At 37.6% G+C, this 19,439-nt stretch overlaps 1 protein-coding gene across 1 annotated transcript; it reads left to right on the top strand.

The window, feature by feature from the left end:
- The first annotated feature begins 9,244 nt into the window (after positions 1-9,244).
- Positions 9,245-19,234, top strand: LOC131227502 (uncharacterized). Its single transcript, XM_058223287.1, has 6 exons — positions 9,245-9,483; positions 10,721-10,771; positions 13,330-13,381; positions 13,561-13,619; positions 14,903-14,948; positions 18,925-19,234. The coding sequence occupies exons 1-6, from the start codon at positions 9,358-9,360 to the stop codon at positions 19,053-19,055; spliced, it is 465 nt and encodes a 154-aa protein (XP_058079270.1). The 5' UTR covers positions 9,245-9,357; the 3' UTR covers positions 19,056-19,234.
- Positions 19,235-19,439: the final 205 nt, after the last annotated feature.

Below are 19,439 nucleotides of genomic sequence, written 5' to 3'. Positions count from 1 at the left end.
CCGCTATCGACAAGTAGGGCCCGATATTGGCAGGTGGATAGTGAGGTCTCTTCCACTCACTGGGCTGTGCAGCTAGGGAGGAGGCAGTCGGAGTGGAGTGTAATAGGCCCCAGTTATTTCCCTAGAGAGCAACCGTACTGATATGTGGAGTTATTGAGCAAAAATTACATATCCATCTATTCATTCACTCACTATCCACTTGAGTTAGTGGTATGTAACTATTTTTCATGTGTACCTTCGTATGGCCGGGATTTCGGTTGGGCGCGCGACTAACCTGAGATCAGGAGTTTACCACATTGAGTCGGACTATCCAAATTTAGGTATGGGACTGGTTTGGATAGAAGTCCCTTGTGGTGAACCCCGTAGCCTGCGATACTACATACTATCATCTAGACTTCATATTTCAGCATGGTTATTTCATTCGCACCGCATATTGCGTTGCATCCTCAACATCTGTTATTGTCTTATTATGTTTTACATCGCATAGCCTGATTAAGGTTGACGGTATTCGTGGACTTAGTATTTGATATTTGGCTTATTATGTTTCCACATTTTTGCATCGCATAGCCTTGGTACGATTGATAGCACTCATGGACTTACCAGTATATTTTCGCTTTATGATTTATAGGCTTTATGATATACTTGGCACTTATCTTGTGCACACACTTTCACCACCCTCTAAGCTTTTGTAAGCTTATGCACGATAGATGCATGCAGGTGACGTTAGGTTGTAGCAGCGTTGAGCTTGGAGCGTGCAGCTGTCCTCTGGAGCTTTGATTTCGATATATGTATTTCCCTTTCAGCATTGTATTCAAATAATTATATTAGTGGATATGTGATGATGATGTTGCCTTTATGATTAGGTATACTTGTGATTATGCTTCTCATGAGACAAATATACGTTGAAAAATCCTCCTTGTATCCTCCGGCATTGAAATTTTTATTATATAGCCATTCCCGATATGGTTCTGACTGCGAAAGAGGATCTGTAATGACCCAAGATTTTGGTACACGTGTGTACACATACATGTATGTACAATTGCCTTCATTAGAGTATACACACATAAATCCATGCATACATCCACGCATCTATGTACGCATGCATCTATCGGCTCATGCAAATTGTGACCGTTGATATGTGTGATCGTTTTGTTTAGTGTGAACTATTAATTAATGTCATTAATGATTACATGATTTTGGTAGAATATATATAAGTTTATTTATAATGCACTCTCTCAACTCATATACTTAAGACCACGTGTTTAATTATTAACTAATCCAAATGTAGCCAACATCAACTATTGACTGTGCACTGAGATAAAACTGATCTTAACCACTAGATTGTTGTTAAAAAATAAAATAAAAATCGAGAAAACCCATTTTTTTGTGGGAACTAACCCCACCGTCCACTTGTATGTGGCCAACCTGAGTTTCAGATCAGCCTCATTTTTGAAACATATATATACTAGGGCCCCACACTCAATATGGATCAGCTTCAGTTTTTGGTCCATGGCCTAAAATAAGTTGGAAAAATGGATGAACGGCATTGATGAAAGATAAACATACTAGGGCCCCACACTCAATGTCTCTTATGGTGAGAACATCCAACGTCTGGACAACTATCCCCCCTTTATATATATATATATATATATATATATATATATATATATATATATATATATATATATATATTGTAATACCCTGGAAATTGGGGGTCGCGCATCCGCTCGACTCCAGAGTTCCCAAGAGTCACTATTACCAGATTTTCATTTATTACATTTAGTCTGTTTAAGTTGCGCAGCTTGGAATTCTCTGAACATGAACATGATCAAGCAAGTATGCTGAGATGAGCAAGGTCGATGAAATATATATACAAGTCCAAAAATAAATGGGTCGCTCCAGGCGTTGCCCAAACAAAACAGCAAAAGAATATAATATCCCAAAAGAATAAGACTGAGCCCAGCGCCCAGCCATCCTATCCCGCCTCTCAAGCAGGCGACGAACCCTCCATTTCCTCCAACTTCGACCCCTCAGATATTTTCTACGTATGTCTCCGTGTAATGGCCTTATTCTATAGATGCATCATGAAAGGGTCTGGTTGGTGTTTTAAAACACCGTCCCAGAGTGGGAGTGAGTGATCAACTCAGTGGGTGCTATTAGCCATAAGTTATAACAAGCATCAATTGTAATAAGAATTTAATGAAAAGCGATCAATCATCAGCATCTGTCTAGTCTTGTTAATGCGCATGCATGCAGGATGATATGATGTATGCCCTCGCCCAACACTCCCTCGTGCGACGCCATCTAACGATCGCCAATGCCAACACTCCCTCAGTGCGACCTCGACTGCCGAGTCGCCAACCTAACTAATGCGATGCGATGCGGTCGTGTTAGCCGAGTTATTAGTTAGGTTCATTCATCCAGTCGATTGGAGAATCTTGTACACCCTACATATTAATGCCCTAATTTGGGTGCCAGGCCAAGATCCCCCAATGCATGAGGCCGAGGCCCTGCGGTCCGTGATCCCGTCAGGTTCCTCATCTTCGACTTCAAGCACATGAGGAGTGCCAAGAGAAAGGGATCGCTCGCGGTCACTACGGGGAGGCGCGGTACCCCAGCGTAGGCCGACAGCTCGGACACAGTGTCCCATTCCACCATGCCCGGCTCACGAGGCTGTGGACCGATTTCAAGTGGGTTGTTGTTGGGCTACAATGGTTGTGGGGAGTCCCAGGTTCCATACAAATGTGAGCAAACAGGGTTAACAATCGTGGTTGGCCAGACAGTAGGCTAGACCGCACGAATCCAGGCAAGCGCATGGCGGAACGACATCGGGTGCAAGCAACCCACGTAGTCTAACTACAGTCGCCCACACACACTCGCCCAAATCCGTGGGTTTAGCCTCAAGGCGGTCCTACCAACGAGACCACCTTAGCTTTCCTCGTTTCCTTGGCCAACCCCAGGGTTTGAAAGGTGGTCCACAACATGTCAACATACGGTGGTATCAACAGGCAAGATCGTCATGTTCTCATACCTCAATCATATAATCCAGATTCACCAAATAAGCAAGCTAATAATTTATGAGCAATGGTGCATGTGTGTTGGGTGTGTTGGTGAGGAAGTTGCTCACTTCCTACAACTCATGGGAACAAATTTCACATGAAGTAAATAAGGCATGCATACCATAGGGCATCAATCATATGAGCAATCCAACAAGTCATCCACAAGCGATCATCAAATTTCAACAAGTCATGTGAGAAGCAAGAATAGCATCATGTGAGGAAATCAAATAAAACATACAACTCCATGCCATTAAAGTAGACATAAATTCCTAGGTTTTCTCGATACTCTCTAAATGCATCAACCGAGCAATCATAATCATTAAACTCATATTGAAATTGGTGCTAGGCCACCTAGGAGTAATAGTCCGCACCTATGGCTCGTTGGAGACTCGGAAAACGCCCTAGGAAAGAGGGCTTTCGGGTGGATCGGTCGGAATCCCTAAATCAAGCTATTGCATGTTAGCATTTCAACCCAAATCCACATTACTACATGAATTTCAAGAAGGGTGGGTGAAAAACTCACCTAGGGAACCCACGGATGGTTGTTGAGGCTAAGGAAAGGAGTTTTCTCCTTGCAAGAGTGGCAAAGAGTTTGAAAGGGTTGGCTTTCTTGGGGCTCACCTTGATCTAGGGTCCACCTTGGATTTTCTTCTCCTCTACTTCTCCTCTTTACTCTCCTTTACTCTCTTTCTCTCTTGGTAGTTGTAGCAAATGGGAGAGGGAGTTAGGAGGGATAGGGTTTATTCCCTAGACTTGGGCCTTTTGGCCCTAAGTTCCCTCAAATTCCCAAAATAGCCTACAAGGTCTCCCTTTCAGAGTTAGAGTGGCCCTAACACTCCCTTGGCCACCAAATTCGGTGGGTAGGTGCCCTATGGCCTGATTAGGGCCTACAAAAAATTTGGGAACAAACGGACGGACGTTTGTGGGGTTTGAGTCGACGGTTTTGATCTTTAAACGGCCCTGTGGGGTCTATTTTAGTAATTTGAGTAATTCTGGTGGTCCTCAGACTATGAAATTTCTAGGATGGGTACTTCATGGCCCGATGAAGGGCCACGCAAAATTTGGGGACGATCGGACCAGGGGTTTGATCGCACGGGTCCGATTTGTGATCGACGGTCACCGGCCCACGATCGGATCCCAGAGTTGGTGGGCAGGTGTAGGAAAATCCATTAGACCTCCACCGTAAATGTGGAAGAGATCCGATGGTCAGATAGCCTGGAAACTTAGTTCCATTGCAAGCGCCAGATGTGGTCCTGGCATGGGTGGGGTGCATTAAGTCAGTGCTAGATCCCACTTCTGAGTGTCGGCTGGGCCCGCGGTCCGCGATGGCCCACAAGCCCAGTGAGCCCTATGATCCCCTAAATTTCTAGATTTTTCTGACCTTCCGGTGTCGCGGTACAGCCAGGACAGTCTGTAGCTCAGTGTAAATGGTCATCCGGCTTGGCGGCCCGCACTTCGTCTTGCCATGGCCTGTCCGGTATAGGCAAATGGGCTAATCCTAGATTAATTAGCTCATTGTATCCCTGCCACGAATGTTTCAAACGTTCGGTCCTGCGGAACAATCCTACGTGGACGCCTCAGGACACTGTACCGATTGGACGGGATGTTACATTAGAGAGAGACAGAGAGAGAGAGAGAGACGAAGGAAACAATCAAATAAAAAAGAGAGAGGGAGGGAGCGAGAAAACTTTGTAGATCAAGAAAGATAGAGAGACTGGAGTAGGGCCGGATCATCAGGTTTTTGAGGTAGGTGATCTAATCCTAAAGTTTATCATTTTCAGTTAATTATTATGATTATTTATTCCAAAATTTTAATAGGAATATTATTTTCAATTGATTATTATGTGAGTAATCCTACTCATTTATGAATTTTCTATTTTTATATATTTCTGAGATTTAAAATTTGAAATAAATTTCTTAGAAATAAAATTATCAAATTTATTTATACATGATGTTTATATTTTTGAATTTAATATTAATTTAATTTTATTAATTCATAAAGTTCAATTTTATTCTAACATCAAATCTGAAATTTAGTTTTAGGTATATTAAATTAAATTCACTAAATTTAGACTTTAATTCTAAGTTAGAATATCTGATTTAAGTTTTGTTTGATTAGAGTAAATATTAATTGCTTTATTTCTGTCCTTTTGAAAAGAGAGAAAAAAAAATTTATATATAATAAAATAAACAATTTATCTAAGTTTATATTTTAATTTAGAAATTCTTAAATATTTGTTAAGATTAAAAATTAAATATAAGTTATTCCTAAATTGTTTTAAAATTAATTAATCTGAAAGTAAATTATTAAAAATAGATTAAATTCAAATTAATTTATGAATTTATTTAAATTAGTAAATTTGCATTAATTTTAAAATATTTTTAATTAATGAGTATGTTAGTTATTAAATTTAATTATGTAATTAATTCGAATTATATAAAAAAATCAAGTAAAAAAAAAGTAAACCAAAAATTTTAATTCCAATAATTTATAATACTTAGAATTAATTATAAAAAAATTAATTTAAAATTTGAATTAAAAAAATAATAGTATCCAAAGTTCAAATTAATAACTTCCTTTAACTTATTAAATTTAGATATAAAAATAAATAATAGAAAAATTCTAAATTTATATTTAAAATAATTAGATTAAATTTTTTAAGATAGATTAACTTAAATTATTAAATAATAATTTAATTACATTATTAATGTTATATTATAGAAATCAGTGTAATATTTTTGTTTTTGTAAAGATTAAAATCCAAATTTTAATTCTAAAATTTTAAAGAGTTAATTAATTTAAATTTAAATGAACTTAAGTTTAAGAAATTTTTTCAAAATTTTGGAATTGATACTAAATTGATTAGATTTCTATATTTTGGAATTCTAGTAATTAATATATATTTAAAACTTTATTAAATTAAAATTTTAATAAAGTATAATATTAGATTTTTAACTTTTAAAAAAAAAATCTTTTCCTTATAGTTTAAAATTTTTGTTTAAATTAAAATTTAGATAATTTATCGATTAAACCTAAATATACATTCTCAATGAATTATAAAAGAGAAATTAAAATTAGTTACAGTTATTTCAATATATATATATATATATATATATATATATATATATATATATATATATATATATATATATATATATATATGTATGTATGTATAATTTGTTAAGTTTATGTGATAAATAAAATAAAAATTTTAACTTTAGAATTTAGTGAATAAAAATAATAAATAATTTTATGCTAATATTTAACATTATTTAAGTAAAAAAATTTGATTTAGTTAAAGTTAGAATTTAAATAAAATTTCTTATACATTATTTCACAGTAATTCTTAAATTAAATAATAGTAAAAATAATATTTTATTTAAGTTTTGAATTATTAAAGTTTTAATAAAATTATATCTAGAATTATTAATTAAAAATAAAAATTTATATTGTTGATATTTTCAATCGTGAAACGATGATTCATCTTACATACCATATCAGCCCAACAACATGAACAATAACAAACCTTGATTGGAAACAACCGTGACAGACTAACCTGAAATTCAAACCATTGATCAAATAGACCACTTAAGTATTATTTTCTTTTGGTAGATGGTGTCTTGAAACTCAACTTCTCACGCATTCAGCGAGTGTAGACAGCAAGTTAATGCTATGTGTTGCGTCAGCGAGAGAAACTCATTGGGAGTGTAAGCGTGGGTCAGGTATAGCATGCGACGCTAAGTAGGTCGTGGGCGTATGGTCTAGTAAAGAAATCGACGATCCAAATATCAGGTGGGTGATTCTCCTCCATTTCTGAACTTTCTGATTTTATGTATTTTCGAATTTTTTTTTGACATAATGACTTCAAATTAATATTGTCGAATTCCTTTATACTAAATATCTACTTTTCTAAATTTTAGCATTTACTGAATCTAATTAACTTGTAGAATTAGATTTTAATATAACTTTTATTTTTGAAAATCAGGTATTAAGATTTAGACCTTAAAACTGCGTTAAAGTAACTGATTTAAATTAATTGGTTTAAAATAATATTAATTAATTTGATTCTAAATTTTGATAAAAAAAAAGAAAGAAGGAAAAGAAAATAGCTTGATGTTTTAGTAAATTTCGGGAATTGAATTTTTACGGCATTGAATTTCTACACATTTTGTATAGAACTTGTATTGTTGTATGGAGATTTAAACAATTAAATTATTTCGCTACTGATTTTGGAATAATTAATGACATGCATTCATCTTTATTGATTACGGAATTGTGAAAAAAGAAAGAAAAATAAAGAAATGATTATGGTATTAGCAAGTAGGACAATCGTGTCCTTTGGGTGAAAGACCCTAAAGCTAGCAAGTAGAGCAATCGTGTCCTTTGGGTGAGAGACTCTAAAACTAGCAAGTAGGACAATCGTGTCCCTTAGGTGAAAGACTCTAGAACCCGTTGGATCCTTCAGAGTCTCTTTTGTGTACGGCGTATAAGTACAATTGTGTGTGCGGACATACGTCAGAGGTACAATTGGAGCAATAGTCTGACCAGCTAACGTATAAATGAGTCTCTCACCACGAGGTACCAGTGTGTGGGCGTTAATGCAACGTGACCATACACCTAGGTACGGTGTTGTAAGATGTGATGATTAATTAATTTTATTATTGAATTCATGATAATGTAGCATTCAGTACGTCTTTATGATTCCAGCATCGCATTCATGTCATATTTAATATTCAATATTTTGATTCATGTTTTGAATTTCAAGAAAGTACTTTTATTATTTATTTGTTTGATATAAATCTAGAAATTTCAAATTTGGTTGGATAAGATCCCACGAACAGTTATGCTCATACCTAAAATAACAGTGTTTCAAGACATCAGAGTTTAGTCAAAAGAGTAAAGTGGAGTGAAGATCCAATCATCAATTTACTTATCTTTTATTTGTACCTATGAAAAAAATGTATAATAAGAATTTAGGAGTGAGTTTAGGATGTAATAGTTAGAGATTGTATTTGATGAACGTTGTTATTATAATAAGATTAATTAAGTGTAGTTGTAAATGTTTAATATTAAATCATGACCTAGGATTCGGAGTCGGGGTCTAGCTAATTCGGGTACCAAATTTCGGGGTGTGACAATAAAAGAGTCATGCCACGTGCTCGAGGAACGAAGAGGGGGAGTGCTACATGGCCAGCAACAAGCTGGTTGCCGCTAGGCCCCAGTCGAACTCACTGCTCTGGTAGGCGACTTCCTCCAAGTGTGTGAATGCTTTGCCGTAAAGGTTGCTGCTTCGAGGTTTTGCATATTTTTCTAATTGGGTTTGTTTTTGGGCTTGGGTTCAGACTTAGTTTTGAGCTTAAATAAGCGAGTTGACTGGATTGTTGGATTGAGTAGGTTGACCGAGTGAATTAACTTGCCGAGCTGGCACAATGTTCTAGGGTTTTAGGTTCCTAGGATTTAGGATTGGGGTCGACTAGGTTGTCTAGGTTAAATGGGTTGAGTTTAGGGTTTGTGATTAAGATTCTTAAAGTTTAGTCTTCTTTAGGATTGAGGTTTGGTTGAGTATCCATTAGTTCAAATTCAACCAACTCTTCAGCATAGGGTGGAATGTCTACATTATGACCTACCTAAGATTTATGGCTGCTTTATTTTTGGGTTCATTATTTAAAATAAGCTTTTAAAATGGTTGAATTCTATATTCAAGGAACATATAAAATTGTGAGCCCAAAGTCAGGGTCCCACCCACCTATGCGGATATGTGGATCCACCTAAGCTGTGTACAATCCTAGGTAAAAACAGAAAGAAAAAATATCTTGATTTATCTGGCCCACGGTAACGATTTTATGAAATCCAATCACCCATCATATGCCATGCAAAAATTTAAGACTTGGGCTCAAAAATTCAAATTAAGAAGTTATATAAGTAGGCCCACTAAGAGAAGCAGTTTGGAGGGTGAGCTTGATCCCGTCGTGTGTGGAACTGAGTTCTGGGCCGGACGTAACAGGGAGTGAATCACCTGACGGTCAGTAAGATTTTACATAAACATCAAGGTGGGGCCCACCGAGCTGCAGACCCCTTATTCCCTAATTGCAAAGCTGCGATTGCGATGCCGATAAGGTAGCTTATTGAAAACATTTTAAAAAAGGTACTGAAATCTAAATTCCATGTCATGTAGGTAGGTTTTTGTGAAATTTGCCAAAATCCTCATAGGTTAGGGTTCGCTTCTAATTCGCGCCGACGTATGAACGATCTTATCATGCGCCCAATGCAGTAGAGAGGGAGAGGGAGGAGACTAACATGGGGACGAGAGAAGTGTACGAAGAGAAATTGAGGTCTGGTAACCTGTACCACGAGCCCACGATAAAACCCGGCCTCGGTTCTCCTCGCTGCCCCCGTTGTCTCTCTATCATAGACCCTTATTCGGTATATACTCCTTTCCCCTCTCTCTTCTCCTCTCCATTATTTCCTGATAGTATACACAGAACACCTGTATATCATAAGCTCTTCAACTCTTTAGGAATTCTTTCGACACTTCCTCTCACTTACACTGCAACTTGGCATACATGCGAGTTATCTAAGCGGTTCATCAGGTATGGCCCACCTCGTAGATGTCTTATCTCAAGCATCATGATAATCTGATCATTAGGTGGGCCGCATGTTTACGTTGGATCTGATCCGTCTATTTCTCTTGCATACACGTAGCCCGTCTGATGATTGGATCAGACTGGAGTCTTCAATTGTGTGTCTACATAATGATCCCTGTGTGATGAGTGGCTTGGATCTCTCACATGTGTGCCATATTCACAGATCTTATCATACCAGATGTTCTATAGAGTTGTGTCTGGACATGCGGTCAATCCAACCGTTGATCCACACCTTCCATTCAATCTACTACACTTTTCATTGCCACTTTGCAAAAATTCATACTGATAAGATGATCCTAACTGTCCTTTCAAAATCATGTAAAATGGACGGTGAGGATTTCCCTATCACCATTCTTCACCATCCACTTGGAGGGCCACAAGCGCCACCTTCAATTACTTAGTGTGATTCACATGATCCGCCAAAAGACTGAAATCAGTACCACTCGCCGTGTAATCTGTATCGGATTCTGGACTGAAATCAATATCGGGTGGTTTTTTAATCCATGTTATGTTTCTCAAGTGCTGCTAACCATCTGACTTGTAATGTTGAATATGGGGAAAGCAACGATGCACTGGCTAATAGAATCATTTGAAGATTGGGCTGGACTGAAACTGAATGGATGGTCTAGATTGATGATCGGATTGCCGATGTGTCCAAATAATAGGTAGTTGCCTATGGTGCAACTAGTTGTATATGATTTTTCCTCTGGAAGTAATGTGGAGGCATTTTCACACCGGGTTCGAGTGGGGTGGCATGTGGGATGCAGAGGCACACTTGGGGTGGGCGGCCCGCAGAACCTATGGATTTGGGGCCTGTGTGAGGCAGAACCCATGTATTTGGTGCTTACGAGGAGGGTTCAGCCAAGGACCTAACTCATGGATTTGGAGCCTGGGCTATGAGATAAAGGGATTAATTTGCCATGCTCTATTAATTCGAGCTTTTAGAGCAAGTGGTTAATTGTCTTGCATTAGGAAGTTTTATTTCTTAAATCTGAATATTTATTTTGTTCATTTAGGTAAATGGCGAATGGACCATAACTGCTGTTTTACATGATGCAACTGCAGTGGTATGCTTATTTCTGAGACTAAGTTTTTTTTTTTTTTCCCCTTCACATCTTTGCATTCTTAATTGGTTTTCTTGAATCTGTCAGTTTATTTGGAAGTTTGAGTTACTTTGATATGGAAAGACATGGGATGAACTACACAATCCTTACCTAAGGAAATGCATAGTATCTTTGGCTTTTAGCTTGTTACATTGAGGAAATTTAGGGGAATGGTCCATCCACTATGGACCTGGTCAGATGAACGGTTTGGGTCGCATAGGCATGGGCCACTGTACTAACTGAAAACCTGGGTATACTATGACAATGATATATTTCCCACTTAACCATGGTTGTACTTGTATCCTTCATTTTAAACTACTGGAGGCATGTTTTGTTTAGCATCTCGATCTCAAGAAAAAAGAAAAGAGTAGAATTTCAATGTCTTTCATTGCATAGGAACTCAAAAGTTTGTATGTTTGGTCATATGTGGTGTTCGAAGTATCAATATCATACTGTACCGCATCTTTGAGATACTGAAATATTGTGGGAAACATCAGAAATACCACTTCTTTCATGTAATGTAACACAGTTTGAGGGAAACATTGGGGAGAGTTTGAGAAAATGATAGAATTTTTTTTGTGAAATTTTGGGAGCTGTTAACAGACAAATGATTACACACTTAGAACTTGAAGCATCATTGGAAAGTTTAAAAAACACTATGCATAGTAGTTTTCCATTGTTTATGGCACAACTATGCATCTGTCAGCTGTGAGTGATGCAATTATAACTAGAACGAGTTCATATTATTGAAATGTCATACAATACAAGCAATAAAACACAAAGAATACAACCAAAACTAAAAGGAACAAAAAATATACATTGGTCTTAGACCCACATGGAGTTTTGAGCTGGCTTGAAGTCAATGCCCCACTACATGTCTTTTTTTTTTTCTTTTTTTTTTTTTTTGAGCATTGATGAGAATATATTAAGAAAAAGAAGAAGGAAATGTATTTTTTAATTTAAAAGATAATTTTCCAAGAAATGAAAGAGTATGGCCAACCTATAGATCAGCCCACACTCATCAACATATGTACTTTTCCACTTACATTAAGATTTTAAAGGGTAAAAATGGAAGAAATTGTCTTTCATTTTCACGTTAAAAATCAAAATTTCTTGCTTGAAGTCCATGTCAATGCATGAAACTCGTGCATGGATATGGATTTATACTTTTCCTTGCTAAATTGTTGAAAAGAAAAACAAATTTAAGCAAACTTTTCTCACCTTTCAGATTGGGACTAACACAAATTTAAGCCACCAGAATGTTTGGATTGGGACTAACGGCAACAGGAGCTGGGGGGGGGAACCACACCAAAATCAAACTGGAATTTAATCCTGGAGCCATTTCCTAGGGAGAATGACCACCTTTCGAAAACTTTAGGGGCAACCTTAGCAATACCTTTCCAAAGAAAGGAAGCACAATAGAGAGAGGAGGATTTAGTCCACCATCCTTGAGGAGTTAAAACATACTTAGTAGAAATAATCATCTTCCAAAGGCTATCAACCTCGCAACCAAAACTCCAAATCCATTTGCCCAAAAGAGCCTCATTGAGCACCTCCAATCTTTTTATTCCCACTCCCCCATTAGGAAAAGAAGTGCACACCTCCTTCCAATTGAGCAGTGGGAATTTCCTCAAGGACGCACATTCTTTCCATAAACAATCTCTACGGAGCTTGTCAATTCTGAGGAGGACAGACTTTGGACAATAACATAGAGATATGAAATAAATAGGCAAAGTGGAAAGGGAGGCCTCAATCAAATTTAATCTACCACCCAGGAATAACGGATTGCATTTCCAAGGGGACAATTTCCTTTTTATTCTTTCTAAGATCTTATCCCACAGAAACAGGGGTTTTCCTTTGTTTTCCTTCTATAAAGGGGAACGCCCAGATAAGAAGCAAGTAGGGATCCAACCTTACGGCCAAAGGACTCACTAAGGGAAGATATTACCTCTGGAGACAAATTGATCCCCAAAAAACTCACTCTTGGATAGGCTCATCTTCTAACCTGAAACTACCTCAAACCAACAAATTGTCAGACCCAGGAAAACCACCATATAATCATTTGCTTTACAAAACAACGAAGTGTCATTAGCAAATTGAAGATGACAAATGCACTGAGGGAGAATTTCCACTTGGAATCCCTTAAAAAGCCCTGTTTCCTAACTTGCTTAACAAAAAAAAAAAAAAAGAGCCTTGCTTGCTGATCCCTGGACAACATACGACTAAGAGCTTCGGTGATTAAAACAAACAGAAAAGGGGATGAGATCACCCTGTCGGAGGCTCCTGAAAGCCCTGAAGAAACCAAAGGGAGAGCCACTTATGAGCACTAAAAACCTAGGAGAGGAAACACGCCCTCGAATTCCACTATGTTCCCACGGTGAATTATCCTCAGACCAAAATTTTGGCTGATACATTTATTAGGTTATCCATACATGTACAAAGAAATGAAATTGCAGCAACAGGTGTTTTCTGTTAATTCTTAAAGACTGTATCTTTCTTACCAGTTGCTCTATGTTTGGCAGGCTGGCTCAGGAGCTGGTGGAATGCTTAGTGCAATTCATGGTTTCAATACAGGTATGCATACTGCACCCGCAATTTTGCGTTCTGTTTTCACAGAGTTGTTTCTGGCTTGCTTAGATATCAGGTCTGGGTTTTATTTATAAATGTCTACAAGATTTCTTTTAAAGGTTCTTTAAAAGAATTTTTTTTTTTTTTTTGAAAAATGCCTTGTTTTGCTCCATTTTTTTTTCCAGGGATTCCATATGTTCAGAAACATGTGAAGGGACCTAAGTGGCTGCAGTTGCTAATCGGGGTATTGATCTTTCATGTACTTTATTAATTTATTATTATTTTTAACGTTGATTTGTATCATGGATATGTTCTTTATTATTCTATTCGTCTGGAACCGCATGCATATGGTTAGTGCTTACTGCTAAATACGCATTCCCATGTGTACCTACCCACACATTCCTCATCTATCCACCTGGGTAGTTGTGTAAAGCATAAACCCCAAATACTCAAGTGTAGTTATATTATCATTAGCATGATAAATGTATAGTATCCTTGAGTCATTTTGTAGAGGTGGAATCCACAGTGGGTTTGACCAAACCATTGATTTGATGTTGATGGGTCCTGTAGACAATGGGCCATGCCACAAAAAAATCTCCCTGATCAGACAATCCCAACTCTTCACTCTGTACCCTGCAAATAGATGATTAAGAATCTAAGTGAATTAGCAATCTCCGTTCACTAGAAAAATCCCAATTTTGGATAGCTAGGATCTTTCAATCTGGGATAACTTTGGGGAATGCTCCATTCAAGGTAGGGACAAGTAGATCAACTGTCTGGATGAGGATACTACCCATGTCCTTAAGTTGAGGATCATTTGATTCCTATTTTACTAAATGGAATAGCAAGCGAGCTATGCACCATTGCCTGAGGGACCTGCTTTAAATGATGGATTTTTTATTATCATTTCTATATTTTTTCTTTGCACATTCATTCATTCATCAGCATCATCATCTTAGCCCTTTTCTAGCAAATTGGGGTCAGCTTTTAAATGCTAGATTGGTAAAAGCTTTACAATCAGCTGTCCCCCATATATTAATATTCCTCTTTTGCTGGGAAATCGGCAAGGGTAGAGGGCCTAGAGGGTCATATTGAAGGGTCATGAAAGCTCAGTTGCCAGAGACCACTGAGCACTGAGGCATGTGCTTGCACACATGCACACACACACACACACACACACACACAAGGACTTCCTCTCGTATAAAGTAATAAACATTATTTTGAGTGGTCATATACAGTAATAAACAAAGGCACCATGTTGGTACTGAGGCACATGTATAGATGTACCACCATTAGACCAAGAGTGGAAAGGACCTGCTCAAGTAAAAAAAAGTGCTCATATGCTAATATTATCATGTCCAGCAGTGCACTTTATTTAAATATAGCACTTTGCCTAAAAAGGGGAATTTGCAAACAGTTAGGGTTGTCTAGATCATGCAATGCCAAACAAGTTCACTTAGCAGACTTTATCTTTGCACTTTCATTTTTATTTATTTATTTGTGGTTTATCATTTTCTATGCTGGCAGCTTCCTCCACTCCTCTTGTTTTCTGCTGGCAGTGCCGCATTTGGAGGTATGTATCTGCACATATTATGTGAATGAGCAAGCTGTTATTTGGTTGATAATCATTATGTGGATTTGCAAAATTTTTACAAGCTCTCTCTCTTTCTCTCTCTCGTGTTCCATTGACAACAATTTGGTTAACATATGCTTATTGGAATTCTATTGCAACCTCAAAAAGCTTATTTTAGTGAGTTAAAGATTGCATGATGATGTGATGAACATCATCCATACTATATTTAGGAATGAACTGCTAGAATTTTATTTTTTATTTTTATGAATTTGCTGCTGGATATCATTTTCCCCCCGGATGGAACTTATATGGGTATTTTTAGTGGGTACTGGGTAGAACTCGCGTCCATGCCTCATCGACACATGTCAATGGCGTGACTTGCATATGTTAACCAGCATAAAAACACGGCCTGATATATCAACTTATATTCTAATTTTGAAATTGTATTTCTAAGAATAACTAGCGTCTTTTGAACTTTGGAGAATCTCATCTTAATTCGCCAATATGCAGCTTTCTATGAGGCTTTAAATGTGTGATATTCTTGAAACATATATTCTTCATGCAATTTGTTAAATAGGGGCTACATTGTGGAAAAATGCTGTGTTATATATATTTTTCATTGAGAATGACTAGAAGATATATACAAGATCTGGGAGATCTTGGGAAATCTTAAGAGAGTAGCTTGAGATTGAAAGGCACGGAGAACATTTCTTCATAACAAAAGCAAACTTTGAACATTTCTTCATAAACAAAAGAAAAGCAACGGTGAAATCTAAGCAACGACAAGTAGCACAAGGTGAACAAGTAGAGTTGCAATTATCATTTCCAAGCATATGGTGTACCAGAGGATGTGTGTACTACACTTTCAATGACTTTTGGGATGTGAACCATTGGTTCTTCTAGTGGCTGCTGAAGAATTGAGTGACTCTTCCAGTGGCTGTAATTTAAATCGTTGGCTCTTCTATTGGTTTCAGCACTTCTGATGGTTGTGATTTAAATAGTGGGTACTTCTGGTGCCTTTAGAATATTCCATCAACAAAGAAAAAATAGTTCTGGTTAAAAGGCTCGACACATTGGAGAACATGTCATCAAAACAAATTGAAGGCTTTGTAGTGGACTCAAGCCCATCTTAGCAAAATGGGAAAAAAGAAAGGTCCAACAAGATTGAGGACTGGGGTGATGAACCCATAGAAAACAGTTCGAACAACGATATTTGGTGATGATATCAGCTGCTATTCATAAGAGGAGATGTCTGGAAACAAATGGGCAAGTCAAGCTGATACACCTCCCAACTTGGGCAAGTTGCAACTCGACTCATGACTAAACGAGTCTATTTGAATTGCAGAGTCTAAAAATCATGGATGGTGATGATGATGACAATGAGATATGCTTAGGAAGGTGTTGGATGGAAATTAGTAGTAGGAGCAATTGAGTGCCTTGGAATAAACTTCGATGGTAGTTCTCTTGGGAACCTGGGTTTGGCTTGAATAGGTATTAGTAAAGACCATCCAGGTGTGGCAGTGATGGTATTTCCACCCTTTATGCCTGAAGGATTCAAACAAGATCAAGTCACTTGCTCTTAAATTCACAACAGCAATTAATGAAAAAAAAAAGAAAAAAAAGTCACTCGCTCTTCTCCAAGGTGCAAAGCTTTTCTCTTCTCATTTTTAGGAGACCCATAAAGGTAATGTAATTTGTGCAGATGTCATCCCTCTATCAATTTGGACCAGATTTTAGGCCTGGCTTCGGCCCGCCACAGCCATAGAAGTTGTTGAACCTGGAATCAGGCCTGGCCCATTTATTTGGGCAGCCTGAAATAGGCCTGAACCATTAGCAGACTTGGGCATGCATCTGCCATCCATAGAAAAGTAACTGGGATCTCGCCTGCCCCATTTATCTGGAAGGTCTGGAAGTCAGACATGCCTGGCCTGACCCACCACGACCACTGCGTAATATAGTTTGTTAGCATTCTGAGTGTAGACAGGAGCTGACACCAGCCCCATGTGGTGTAGAACTACCCATTAATCTCAATAGTTCTGATTGGTGTGGAAAGTGCAATGCCAAATAAAAAAGAATAGGAAACATATATCAATGTAAAAGCAAATTCAAGCCATTTGAATGGTTACCTCTGACAAAGGAAGAGCTTTAATTCAGGTGTTCTGTACTTTTTATCACAAGTCTGGAACTCAGTGGCTCGAATGAAATCTGGCTGAGTCAACCCGACTACAAGATTTTGAGCCAAGTTATTGGGATGGTCTTTCATGAGTGTGATTTCGCTTCAACTTGACAAGATTCGTCGAGTTGGCTCATCATGACTCAAAGCGATTCATTCCACTGGTCAATTGTTCTTTTCTTTTCTTTTTTTAGTTTAAAAAATGAAAGTTAAAAGAAGCTTATGAATTTCATACTCATGACGTTTGCTACGATAGCAAAGATCTATTACTACTGATTTAATTATTAAATACTGTGTTGAGTCAAGTAAAAGCTCGGTCGAGTCTTTGAGTCAACCCGACTGAAAATTGAGTCAATCGACTCAATTCGAGTTTTCAGGTTTTTGAACCGTCCATCACACGTTAAGACATCGTGTTATATGCTGTTATGAAAAGAGTAATAGAAATTGTACCCTTTTTCAAATGGCATGCTCTTGAAACGAAGAACTTGTTGTTTGGAAAGTGTTGAAACTCCACCCTGCATCTATTCCTTCACTGCTCCCGGTTGGGTCTGATATGGGCTGATATTTTGGGCCGGTTTAATATGCTGTGGAGCCACCCTAATTTGGTTGACCAACGCTTGTTAGCGTGGCATGGTATCAGTTTTACCCAAAAGAAAAAAAGCGCTTTGGAGAATGGCGTTACTTGCGGTTTGGTGGGCATTGTGGGAAGAAAGAAATGCGAGGTGTTTCAATAATTACCAGCAAGTCAGTGGAAGGCATTTCCCAAAGAATCAGATCACTGATTATCGAATGGGCTGTTTTGGTCTCTAAGCTAAAAGGTTGTAATTTGGAATTTCTAGGGATGTAGCTGAGCCAGCGCCTCATTTTGATGTTTTTCTTTCTTCTCTTTTCAGTTTTTGCCCTGGCTTAATACAATCTCGTCATCTTTCATTAAAAAATAAAAAAATAAAAAAATCTGCCTACCCACCTCGAAATGGTGCACAAACCCCATTTGGCCTAACCTTTCCGGTCAATGCAAATAGAGTAACTTCCAAACATTGTTGTCATGTGCGATTGCGTATGACATTTTTTTAAAGAAGAATTTCATATGCCATCATGGCATATGTGATCCAGGTTAGTATGCGATGGAATACTTTTTTGTGCAATAAGTATGCGATCTAGTATGCGATGGAAAAGTATTCCATCGTGTATGCGATGGCATACTCCATATTCGATGGCATACTTTGCAAGTTCTGCTTTTTTTCGGGTAAATTATAAATTGTATTTGTAAATTAAGTTGTAACTTGTAACTTACAAATTGTTCAAGTTGTTATCATTTAGCAATAAATTTTATATGTTCGAAGTTTTTTATAATTAATTCTCTCTTAATATAACATGCTCTTTGTTTTGTTAATTTTTTTGTAAATATAATATGAGGAATTATAACTTATTTTATAGATGGTTTAATAGTCCTTAACACTTAAACTACAATGAAATAGGTACAATCCAATCACTTGTAGTAATTAGGCATAGTTTTTCCTAATTTTTTAGATTTTTTTTTCAAAATTTTCCATTTTTTACATATTTTTAAAATATTTTTTTTAAAAAAAGAAGTCAAGAGTAATATGTGATGGCATATGCCAGTTGCATATGATGGCATATGCGAGGCATATGCGATTTGACAACATTGCTTCTAAATGCACCTCAAGATGGTAAATCACAATTTGGGTCGATACCCCATTCTGCTGATGCATTTGGATAGAGAAACCGTAGTCAGTGTATATGTATCGGCCTTCATAGGGTATGTCCGGCATTTGTCTACAGGTTATGCGGTGCCGAAGTTTGCTCAGCTCTCTGTGACGTCCTACTATGCTGCCTCGAGTGCTTCCCATTATGCAATATCGCGCGTCACTAGATTGATCGAAGGGCCCCACTCTCGTGGCCCACATGAATAATCCAGGTGATCAACCATATAGGTGCATTGGATTTCCGGGAGCCCATAATGGATTCAGCTTCATCCATGGTTTAGATTTTTGTTTCTTCCAGTTTTGTATGTGTAAAGACTTGTAAATGATTGAGAATGGTCAGATGTCTATAAATATTCATATCTATTTGATTGTAGGTTGTGAATTAATTCGAATGAGTCCTGAGCAGATCTGGAATGTTCATCTGGTGGGTCCCAGTATAAATTCTGTAGCCCAAAAATCAGGCTGGCATTTTGCTTATCAAGGACATGGACATGAGTAATGGGAAGGTCTGATGCACCCATCTGCAATGGGGGGTGGATCAGGTACTACCCCTGCCTGTTCAGAGATCGGGACAGGGGAGGCTCTGAGGGG

Source organism: Magnolia sinica, chromosome 15 (assembly GCF_029962835.1).
Source record: "Magnolia sinica isolate HGM2019 chromosome 15, MsV1, whole genome shotgun sequence".
Taxonomy (NCBI): Eukaryota; Viridiplantae; Streptophyta; class Magnoliopsida; order Magnoliales; family Magnoliaceae; genus Magnolia; species Magnolia sinica.
This window is presented reverse-complemented; position numbering and strand designations above follow the sequence as displayed.

Coding starts and splice junctions, on each gene's coding strand:
- LOC131227502 (XM_058223287.1), top strand. CDS start 9,358: ATGGGGACGAGAGAAGTGTACGAAGAGAAATTGAGGTCTGGTAACCTG. Junction 13,382..13,560: donor AATTCATGGTTTCAATACAG/GTATGCATACTG, acceptor TTTTTTTTCCAG/GGATTCCATATGTTCAGAAA. Junction 13,620..14,902: donor GGCTGCAGTTGCTAATCGGG/GTATTGATCTTT, acceptor CTATGCTGGCAG/CTTCCTCCACTCCTCTTGTT.